Below are 12,074 nucleotides of genomic sequence, written 5' to 3'. Positions count from 1 at the left end.
GGAGGACCTGGGGAGAGTGAGCAGGGCCCCTGCCCATGGAGCTCAGGGTCCTGGACGGACCTGGGGAGATTGTAGAGAGCAGGGGACTGAGGGTGTTAGGCGGCTGCCTGGGGATACTGAGGGACAGCAGAGGTGGGTGTGGGTAAGGACGCTGTCCAGCTAGTTCTCATGACCCTGGGGGATTCTCCATGTGGAAGGCGAGAGCCTTGTGAGAACACAGCCCCAGGCTGCTCCCAGGGACCCACACCAAGTCCTTCCCAGCAGGGCCGTGGGGGACCGTGTCTGGGCTCATCTCCCTGTCTCCTCCACGTGGAAATCTGGGGGCTGCGTCTGGTCCTCAGGCTGGTTCTCGTCCAGGAGACTGAGGGAGGGAGACAGCCAAGGGAAACTCACATCAGGGTCAACCAGAGCGGATGCGGAGCTCGAGGTTCCACGGCCCCAGGGAGACCGAGGCTGCCATGGGGAGCCGTGCTGGAGGAAGCTCCTGGGGACAGTTCTCCTCCTGCCAGAGGACGGGCTCCTGCGGGAACAGATGAGTGTTTGTCTGAGAGCAGAGGGACTGAGCTCAGACCCTGGGCGCACGGGCTTCACTGGTGTTTCCCCCGTGGAAACTGCTTCCCAACCCCAGGGATGGAGACGAAGCTCAGGGTGGTCAGTTTTCAAAGGGAAAGTGGGTCTCATGGGAACCTAGGGCGATAACGGTCCCCGAGACTGGGAACAACTCACCTGGGCAAAGAGAATGTTATTTAAACCACTGGTGCCTTCAGTGAGAATGAGGGACCTTAGAGCCCAGTAACAATGGACGAGTGTCGCTGGGACTTGAACAGCAGACAGCAGGGGACCCTGACCACCACAGGACACTGGTTCTCAGCCCCTCCAGGGCCTGTCCCTGGGGTGTGTTCCTTGACTCCGTGGGTGCTGAGTGTCCTCTGGTGTCCAGAGTGCCCCTGGTGTCCTGACCCTTCCTGGTGGACCTGAGTGTCTCCTGCGGCTAAGTCCCTTCTGTCTCCCTGCAGGGAGATTTCTGTCTGGCTCAGGGTGTCAGACACCCTGGGGGCTGGGCTCCTGTCCCAAAGCTGCAGGGTCGGGGCTGGGCTGGTTCTCATGAGCAGAGGGGGCCCTATTTCCACATGCTCCTGCCATATAGGGAGCTCTGGGGCCCGACGCTGACATGAAGGACAGTCTTAGAGTCGATGTGTCCCAGGGCTTACGCCTGTTTAGAGTTAGCCAAAGGCCATGGGCCTCTGCTCCTCCCAACTTGACCCACCTGCTTACCTGGCTCATCTGCAGGACAGGTGGACGTGCCCAGTGAGGGTGTCAGCACTACCTGTGGGATGGGAGCCTGTGTTAATGTCATCAAGTGACAGCCCAGAAGGAAAATTAACGGAGTTGAAAAATGAGAGAAAGGGTGGAGATTTAAATACGATACTTTGGAAGGTTCCCTGGGTCCTCACATCAAGGGGATCACCCATCACACCCAGAGGGCAACTACAGTGGGGGACGGTCATGTTCCACCCGACCCTGATGTCCTCAAATGAGCTCAGAGTGAGAAGAATAACAGAGTGTGAAGCTGCAGAAAGTGGACAAGTGCTGAGTAGAGTGAGGGTCTGTGTGCGTCACGGGGACCCAGAAGCATGAACAACACAGAGAAACAGGAAAGTCAGATTCAGACACTGTGGATATGGATGAAAGTGAATCAAAACCAAGAGTTGTTTTATTAAGATGTCGGTAAAGATTTGAGGGGACTTAGGTGTAGGCTATGAAATGTTGTTGCTGGAAACCTTGCTGCCTGCATGGGACCCAGGGAACCCTGTCTCCATGTCCCCACATGATGGGAGGGAACTGGAACAGGGGCCTGACTCAGGGCAACACTGGGGGAAGTCAGCTGGGATCACGAATGGGGGACGTAACCCAGACTGAGGACACACCACCCAGGGTTCCTGCTCCATTCGGCTCTGACTCTCCTTGTTGTGTGACCAGTTCAAGTTTCCTCTCCTCACGTTCCTCTGAAATAGCCCCACACGTTCCCTAGAGTCATGAGACACTGTGGGGAGTGTGCAGGGCACCAGCCCCTTGTGTGCTGACCTCCTACCTCCCATTTCTCCTGGGCTCACTCTCTAGTTCTGTGAATCTCCTGGTGCAGTGTCCAGGGTTTTCTGTATAGCAGATCAGGAGGTCTGCCTACAGATGGGAAGCGATATTTTGTTCTCCTCCTCTCTGATTTGGACAGTTTCTATTCTATTTTTCTTTTTGCCTAATTATTGTGACAACAAGGTGCATTTCTGTGGAATAGAAGCAGTTACTGGGGTACCCTGGTGTTTTTCCTGATGTTACAAGAATTGCTTTGCAATTTTTTCAGTGGAGCACAATGCTAAGTGTTCTCTTCTCAAATGTTGCTTTTACTATACTGAGGATACTCAATTATCTACTTAATATATTGAGAATTTTTATCACAAAGAGGTTTTATATATTCCAGTGCCACTTATTTATATGAAGGTACAGTTAGTCCTTCATGCTGGGGATGAGCTGTGGCACATTTACTGGTTCCATGGGTTGCACCGTCCTTGCCTTCCTGGGGGATGACTCACTGATCATGGTGAATGACCCTCCAATGTGCTGTTAGGTTTCCTAGTGCCAGTGAGGTTTTTCCCTTTATGTTCATCAGGGATACTGACCTGTCATTTCTTTTTCGTGTCCTTACTTGGCTTTGGTTTGAGTGTAATGGTCCCGTCAAGACATCAGTTTGGAAGTGTTGTTTCCTCGCTTAATTCATGAAGGAGGGACTCAAAAGTTATCAATTGTTCTTTGAGATTTTGTGGAATTGACTCATGATTCCATTTGAAAGTGGGCTATTCTTTGTTCTGAAATTTTGATTACTATTTCAATTATTTTTTACAATTCATAGGAATCTAGCAATATTGGGAACTAATTCTTAATTTAAGCAACAGATAAGAAGACTGACATATACAACTGTTGGCTTTCAGAGGGTGTGGTCATTGCTGAAATTACAGTTGTTTGCAGACAACATGTTTATTTCACCTGATGTCGAAGAGAATTAAATAAAACCATGTTTCTAGTATAGAATTCATACAGTGTCCTGAGAATGCACCTCCCTTATCTCCAATTTCAGGAGCCCCAGGAATAGGCCCCAGCTGCTGCTCTGATATCGACCATGGTTTGTGCTGAAGACACAGCTGTGCCTGTTTCTAGACCATGTCAGGTCCACAGTGACACCAAGGCAGGGCCATGGCTGGGAAACCCAGGTGTCATCTGGAGGAAAGTTGTGGCTCAAGAATTCTCTGACCCAGTCGTTGGACCTTCCTGAACTGCAGGGAGCTTTAGACAAGTTCCAACTTTGTTGGGCAGGCTTTGATTTTGGGCTTAGAGTTCCCCCAGGCTCACCAACCCCTCAGAATTTTTCTTTTCCCACAAGTGATACGCGACTTTCTTGAATATGAGAGTGTTTTACCTATGTAGTAAATATTTTTAAATACAGAGTCCTCAGTGGTAACCACAAAATCATAGGTCTAGAGAGGCTCTTGGAGAAACTGTTGTGTGGAGAGGAAGCCCTGAGACTTCAGCTGAAACAGCTTTAAACACCACCTGCGACTGCTACTGGGGAGTCAAGACAGAATTCATGGGTCCTGAGCACCCTCTGGCACCCTTAGTCGTCGCTGCAGCTCAGCCATCCTGTTTCTCTCAGGGAGGTTTGTGTGTGGCTCACACTGACCTCCCCTCACTGTGTCTCTTGCACAGAAATACACGGCCGAGTCCTCAGATTTCAGGCTGTTCATTTGCAGATACAGCGTGTTCTTGGCGTTGTCTCCGGAGATGGTGAATCGGCCCTTCACAGAGGCTGCATAGTACTTCTGACTTCCATCATTCCATATCCTTGCCACCCACTCCAGCCCCTTCCCTGGAGCCTGGCGCACCCAGTGCATCCAGTAGTTACTGAAGGTGAATCCAGAGGCTGCACAGGAGAGTCTCAGAGACCCCCCAGGCTTCACCACGGCTCCCCCAGACTCCACTAGCTGCACCTCACCCTGGACACCTGCAAACACAGAGACGTCCTGGTCAGGAAACTCTCACACGTCCACTGTTTCTCTCACTCATGTCCATTCACACACTCAGTGGCTCTTGTTCTCCATAAATTACCTTTTAAAATAGCAACAAGGAAAACCCAGCTGAGCCCAAGCCCCATGGTGAGTGGTCTGTGTTCAGTCCTGATCAGGGAATGAGAAGAGCTGGGGATCCCGGGGCTGGGCTCCTGTCCCCGAGCTGCAGGGTTGGGGCTGGGCTGGCTTTTATGACCAGAGGGGGCCCTATTTGCATGGCTTCCTACTATATAGGGACCCCGGGGTTTAACCTACAGAGAAGGCTGTGCCTCGGAGCAGGTGAGAGTGTCCTGTGGCCTTGGGATGGCCCTAGGAGATTTTAACTAACTAAATAAAAATCCTAAGGGCTAATTCAAGTCCAATGGACCATATCTGGTACCAGTGAGCCTAGTATCTGGCCTGGGCTCCTCCCCTCTGGCCCCCAGTGCTCCCTTTAACCATCTCCAGGCAGATTGGCACCTGCCCAGTGAGGGGGCAGAATCCCAGCTATGTAATGAAAGCACGAGTGAAAGTTGCCGGGGCCCAGCCCCAGCGGTCCAGGGGTGCCCAGCGGTGTGGATGGCGTTGGCGAAGAATGAAGGTCACGGCGACAGCGTTGAGAACATCAGGACAACCATCTTCTCCTCCTCATTGCCTTGTTACAAGTGTATTTATACCATTTGATTTTATTGCTGGTTAAACTACATGACATCATGCTTTGTTCCAGTTTCTGTCTTGGCCTTTACCAGTTAATCAACATACCTTCTTATCTGACCTTTGCTAAGGAATTTACATGTGTTTAGGTCTGTTAATTTTAGTCTTACCTATTGTTTATATTTCTATAGGCTACTCTGCAGGTTAATCTCTAGTTTGTGATTTATATTCTGAAGTGACTGTTTTATTTATTGCTCTACCACAAAGCTAGAAGGAGAGTAACCCAGCCAGCTTTTCTTGTGTGAAGTTTTGCGAGTCCTAAGTACGGGCTCTGTAGCTTGCGGGATTCTTCTTAGCTATGGCGACTGACCGCCTGTCTGGCACCTGCCTTAGTCTCTCCGCTTGCATTCCCTGCAGCAGTCAGTCCTCACAGTAATGTCCTGTGTATGGTAAGGGTTCAGGTGGAGGTTGAAATAATCTCTTTCCTTGTGGGGATTCCCAGCGTTTTCCATTAATAGAAACATCCCCCAGGAATACATTCCTTGTGGGAACTCACTGGTGGCCTCCCTGTGGATGGCCCTGCGCCGCCCAGTCAGAAGGGGCCCCACCCAGGCCTCTTCCCGGGTGGGAAGGTCCCCAGGGTCATGGGCCTAACAGGCCCTAACTCTTCTGCTGAGTCTAAGTTCCTTACAGGCGCCACGTGATATCTTTTTAATACTTGGGGCTTTTACTGAATCATTGCCTTTTCCAGTTCTGTCTGACTCCCCTGCTAGGGAGAAGTTTCCAGCTAGGGCAGAACCCTTTTCTGGTGCAGTGACTCGGGGCGGGCACAGAGCGTCAGGAAGGGGAACAAGCATGGGACGAGGGACATGCCAGATACACCAAGTCCCATGGAGCACTGGCGGTGCAGATGTCTCCTCCTCGAAGGACTGTGTCAAGCAGCAAGGATGGAACGGCTTCCGGCAGAAAGTCTGTGTTCTGGTGTTACGCGCACTTCAGGGCTGGAGACAAGCACCTTCCTGGGAAAGAGACCTCAGGCTGCAGGTCTTGGAGAGTGGACTCCGTGTACATGGTGTGCTGGTGCCCTTGGCCCTGAGCATCTCCGGCTTCCTGACCTTCAAGGAGACAAACAAGGCTGAGTGTTGAGAAGATGCTTTTCTATCCCGGGGACTCAGAGACACTGAGAAGTTAGAGAGATTCATGGAGCTGATGGAGGGGCTGTGGGTTTCCAACAACCAGAAGGACATTTACAGGGGGTCTGTCTGCATAGACAGTAATGAAAATCCTTAAAGAAGATATAAAATAGGTAAGTATTGAAATAAATTTAAATCAGAATATGTATGATCAGTGAGGTTGCTGGAACTTCACGTTAATTACTCATCTATTAGATGGAAACCTCTGCAGTTTAAATTCACAGTCAATGCCGTGGTGACAGGGGTGAAGTTGATCAGAGCCTGTTTTTTGCCAAGTTTGGTTATTACTGTTCTGAAAGTTTATAGTAAAAGGCAGACATCTCTGTCTTTCCATAGCATTTAGATAAGTGCTTCGTAACATCTGCACGTAATAAAAAAAATTCAGAGAATGGACAGAGAAACTGGACACAGACATGCCAGTAAACCACCTCCTTGTGTGGGACATGAACTCAGTGGATCCTGAGCACCCAGATGTCCTGAGAGCACCTTTTCCTCCAAGGCCCACAGAGGTCTAGAGACTCCACCCGTCCTACAGCTGCATGTCGGGTCCTTTCCAGCAGCAGCACTATGGACCCTGCTGTTCACAGGACATCCCCTCTGAGTTATTTCCATGCACTGTCCCCTCCCACTGCTCCTTGGCCGTCAATCCCCAGGGGTCTCTGGTGCATCCCAGGTGAGCCCTGTGTCTGTCCTGTGGCTACGACCCTATTACAAGAGCCTTGGACAGAATCTCCTTTCCAATTTAGCGACTGTCAGAAGAGCTTTTCTGTAGTAACAGAGAGAACACAGTGAAAGGGGCTTCAGACTCAATAATCCACAGGCAGCAGACAGGCTGAGGGACGTGCTCTGCTCCAACCCCTGCACCTTCAGGAGGGGGGATCCGAGAGCAGAGCCCAGGCCCGGGGTTGGGGTCTGAGCCTCAGAAGGCTGATCCCAGGCCCTGTGTGGAGGGAGGAAGCTCAGGGGGATGTCACCGTTGTCTCAGGATGGTGATTTCTTCCTAAACTCCATTGATCTCCTGGGACTGGAAATGTCTGTAACTATCCTACGCCTGCCTCTCAGCTGTTCTTTAGGAGGTAAGTTGCTGTTAGTCTCCCAGGTCTACAGGTGGAGAGAATATTTTCATGGACAGAATCCCCCCAAATTGCCACCCATACCTGACTTAGAGATGGGATTGGAGACTTGTCAGAGGATGGTTTTTGGGGGGATTTAAGACCTGAGTTCAGGCTTTTGTGAGTCTGCATTTCGAGGGATGTAGGTTTGTGATGAAGGTAAGTGTCCTGAGGGATGGATGTGAGTCTGGGGAAGGCTGAGGGTGGCTGTGGTCGTCTGGCTCAGGCTGGGAGCCTGTGGAGGTTCTATGGAAAATGGGACCTTGTCAGGATTGAATAATTTATAAATCGTGACTCTGGAGAAGATGCAGGAGCAAGTGTCAGAGGAAGAGGAAACCCCAGAGGACAACAGGGGCCCAGGGCTGCACCCGCTCCTGCACCTGCTCCTGGGCTGGATGCTCTGACTTCTGTCTTCTGAGCACTCCCTGGTGTCCTGAGGGTCCCCTGGTGTCCTGAGGGCCCCCTGCAGTCCAGCCCCCCCACTTCCTCAGAAAGGTTTGTGTCTGGCTCACACTGACCTCCCCTCACTGTGTCTCGCACAGTAATACAGGGCCGGGTCCTCGGTGGGCACAGAGCTCAGCTCTAAAGAGAACTGGTTCCTGGACGTGTCAGCAGGATGGAGATCGGCCCTGGAAGGCTGGGCTGTAGCTGGTGCTCCTTTCCAGCACCCCATCCACTGCAACCCTTCCCCAGGGCTCTGGCGGATCCAGCTCCAGTAGTAACTGCTGGTGACCGAGCCCCCGGAGACAGTGCAGGTGAGGGAGAGGGTCTGCGAGGGCTTCACCAGTCCTGGGCCCGACTCCTGCAGCTGCAACTGGGAGGGGACACCTGGGGACAAGGGGCACCGGTCCCTGTCAGTCATGTGCAGTCACAACCATCCCATAGGCCCCTGTCTGACGCCTGAGACCCTCACCTTGGAGGCTGTCACCAGGCACAGGAGGAGACCCAGCAGGCTCATCTTCTTCTAGACCAAGGCCCTGCCTTCCCCAGAGTCCTCAGCCCTGTGTGAGGAGAGAGCTGTGAGCCCCATTAATTTATGATGTTATTCGATTTCAGGAACTACATCCCACGGCCCAGGAGGGATTTACCCTGGAGCCTGAAGGGACATTTGCACGTGGGGCAACCTTTTCCTTATAAGTGGGGGGACTGAGTTCAGGCTGCCCTGGTCATTCTGGGACCCTTGGGGCACCTCTTCCCTTGAGCTCATTCAGCGTGTAAGTGAGGGTTAGGGGGTTACCTAGTACGGGAGGCACATTGGAATTAGGTCATGGATGGACTGACCTCTCTGAAGATTAGAAGAAATGATGGACTAGATGAGCAGGTTGCTCCTAAAGTTTCCGAAACCCCACTTGCTAATGAACACACAACTGTGAAATGTGTCCTATAAACATAACTATTTTTATAAACATAATTTATATATACAAATGATGTCTACCTTGATATGAAAATCACAAAATGAAGGACAGTAATTTTTTAGGATGTTTGAAATTAATTTATGATGTTATTCGATTTCAGGAACTACATCCCAACAAGAGGGCTGTAGGAGACCCTTTATTCTTTTCTTAATAATAATTTTAAAGAGAGAGGGAGGTAGAGACTGAAACATTGATGTCAGAGAGAAACATTAATCTGTTGCCCTTGGCATGTGCCTCAGCTGGGGCCAATCTTGTCATCTCGGCATGTGGCCTGACTGGGAATTGATACCATGGCCCTTGGTGCACAGGGTGAAGCCCCAACCATCTGAGCCAACTGATGTTGGAAATTCTGTATTTGTGTCCACAGCTTCCTGCTCACATTCTTCCTTTATACAAGCCCTGGACCTACTCCAGAGACCCCACTAGTTATATCAGAAATAGTCAAGGTTTTAAATGGAGAAGAGACAAGAAATGAAAACAGTGACTCTGAATGTGTACAACTATGTGTTACATCCCTGTGTTAAATGATTATGGAAGGAGATGGCCCTCTTTTCTCAGTCTAGTGTTGTCAGTGATGTCGGGGATCAGAGGGAGGTTACTGACAATGGTTCCCAGCTTAGATTTTCTACCAGGAAAGGGAACTTCAACCCTGACAGAGACCCTCCCTCCCAGCCTCCCCCTGTCCTTTCCCTGAGGACGGTCACTGTGCTCAGAGGTGCTGGGCTCTCCCCAGAACATTCCCGTCCTTAATGTAATGAACACATTCTCCCATCCGACACATAATATGGAAATGCACTCTCTGCTCAGGCTTGTCATTTAATCCCCTTCATGGGACACTTGGTGACACAAATGTTTTTAGGTTTATTCAAGTTCAATTCATTAATATTTTCTCCCATGGGTCATATTTTGGGTGTTTTTACAGCAACCACCTGAGAAACTGCTGAGCCCCACTGTCCATGCTGATTCTCTGCAGCAGCCACAGGGACTGGAGAAGGTTCTGGCACCAGAGTGTAGGCTGCTGGGAAACTCTTCATAGATCTGCTGTGACTTTGGAGCTGGGTAAGGGGAGGATGCTGGACTTGTTTTGAGTCACACGACAGAAATATGCCTGATTCTCATGGACAGAGTGTTACTGGACATATGGGTTTAGCTCCTCTTCCAGTGAAGACCCAGAAGGAAGCCCAGGGCAGGATGGAGACAGCTTATATCATCCCAGGAAATCCCTGAGAAATTGTGACAGGAGCTGCTTGGAATAGAGACCTTACCGATGCTGCAGGCAGGGATCCAGAGACATAAGGAACCTGTCATTGCAAACTGGTGGGAAGGGGATCCCCTGTTACCTCCATGCACATCCTCCAGTGTCTCTGTCTACCAGGTGACAAGTTCAGAGGTCCAGGGAATCAGCACTTGGACACATTGAGGTCATTACTCACATTGTGTCTCCATGGGTCACTCAGCTGCATTATCTGTTGGGGTCCCATTTACGAATCTCTGAACCCTTAGAGCGAAGAGGGTACAGCCCTCCCTTGAGGAGCCCTGGTGATGGTGTCTGTAAGAGGGGCCTTCATTTCAGTTTTCCAGGGCCCTTGCCTCAGTCCATCACCATCATCACCATCATCACCATCATCACCATCATCATCATCACCATCATCATCATCACCATCATCATCATCACCATCATCATCATCACCATCATCACCGTCATCATCATCACCATCATCACCGTCATCATCGTCATCCTCATCATCATCATCATCAGCATCATCATCACCATCATCACCATCATCATCATCATCACCATCATGATCATCATCATCACCATCATCATCACCACCATCATTATCATCATCACCATCATCACCGTCATCACCATCATCCTCATCATCATCATCATCACCATCACCATCATCACCACCACCATCATCATCACCATCACCATCATCATCATCATCATCATGGCCTCAGCATCATCATCACCATCATCAATTGCTTATTTATTATCACTTTTTTCATTTTTGGTATATATCTTTTTTGTACACACATAATGAGCCATTATCTCAATTTCTGCTCATTTTCTATAATTGTTCCATGAAATTTGTAGCCAGAAAATATTTTGTCTCTTTTGTGACTGCTGACAGCTGATGGCTCATTCCTGCCTCTTCTCTCTGTCCCACTTGGGAATCTGTTAGGAAAGGTGAGGTCTCCTCTTTAGATGTCCTGGGGAGATTGAAACCACACCAGCTCCTGGCAGCAGAATTCCTCCCTCCCCACCATCTCGCCAAAATAAAAGCCCTGAGTCAGTGTCCTCTCCTGGCTCCACGAGAGCCCCTCTGACTTGCTGAGGGGCCTTCCTTGTGCTTCCCAAAGAGTTCAACTCTGTACGTGATAAACATCCTGTCCCTTGGTTGTGTGCTTGTCCTAAAACTAGACATTGGCACCACATCATCCTGGGTCCCTCTCCCTCTGCCTGGTGTCACCTACTCTTGGTGGTCTGAGCATGACGACAGGTCAATGAGTGTCACCACCGGGTCTTACTTCTCTAGCTTTGGGGTCACATGCCTCTGGTGTCCTCTCTCCAGCCCACACTTGTCCTGCTGCTGCCTGGCTGGGACCCTGAAGTGTGCAGAGCTGAGCTGCACTGTGGAGTCAGCAGAGCTCCCTGTTGGATTTAGGTGACTGTGGTCAGAAGATTTGATGATTAATTGTCATTTGAGTCTAATGGTGTCAGAAAAAGTCTCTCTACCTGTTGTCCACTTGAGAAAGTTTTCTGGTTACAACCGACTTTTCTAACTGCCAGACCTCAGAGGAAAGCGCAGAATCAGGAATCCACAGAGGTTCCTGAGGGAAACGGTGACCTGAAGAGGAAACCAACAAGGAAACAGCCCAAACTGCCCACTGCAGCTGCTTTTGGAGGGTCCTTGTGCTCAGGGCCCCTGAGCACCCTGGTGGCCTCAGCCTCTCCTGCAGGGAGGTTTGTGTCTGGCTCACACTGACCTCCCCTCACTGTGTGTCTGTTGCACAGAAATACACGGCAGAGTCTTCAGGTTTCACGCTGTTCATCTGCGGATACAGTGTGTTCTTGGCATTGTCTCTGGAGATGGTGAATCGGCCCTTCACAGAGGCTGCATAATATGTGCTACTTCCATCATTCCATATTACTGCCACCCACTCCAGCCCCTTCCCTGGAGTCTTGCCGACCCAGTGCATGTAATAACTACTGAAGGTGAATCTGGAGGCTCCACAGGAGAGTCTCAGAGACCCCCCAGGGTGCAACAAACCTCCTCCAGACTCTACCAGCTGCACCTCACCCTGGACACCTGCAAACACAAAAACGTCCTGGTCAGGAAACTCTCACATGTCCACTGTTTCTCTCACTCATGTCCACTCACACTCTCAGTGTCTCTTGTTCTCCATAAATTACCTCTTAAAATAGCAACAAGAAAAACCCAGCTGAGCCCAAGCCCCATGGTGAGTGGTCTGTGTTCAGTCCTGATCACGGAATGAGCGCAGCTGGGTCCCAGGGCTGAACTCCTGTCCCAGAGCTGCAGTGTCAGGGCTGGGCTGGTTTTTATGACCAGAGGGGCCCTATTTGCATGTCATCTTGCT

General features: G+C 50.4%; 1 gene segment (V, D, J or C); it reads right to left on the bottom strand.

Moving 5' to 3' along the window:
• Positions 1–400: 400 nt before the first annotated feature.
• Positions 401–12,074, bottom strand: part of LOC148093966 (immunoglobulin heavy variable 1-3-like) — a 28,712-nt gene continuing 17,038 nt past the window's right edge. Inside the window, 2 exon segments of the V gene segment in view lie at positions 401–520; positions 1,276–1,284. Of these exon segments, the coding sequence occupies positions 401–520; positions 1,276–1,284 (129 nt within the window).

This window comes from Miniopterus natalensis, chromosome 1 (assembly GCF_054644295.1).
Source record: "Miniopterus natalensis isolate mMinNat1 chromosome 1, mMinNat1.hap1, whole genome shotgun sequence".
Taxonomy (NCBI): Eukaryota; Metazoa; Chordata; class Mammalia; order Chiroptera; family Miniopteridae; genus Miniopterus; species Miniopterus natalensis.
This window is presented reverse-complemented; position numbering and strand designations above follow the sequence as displayed.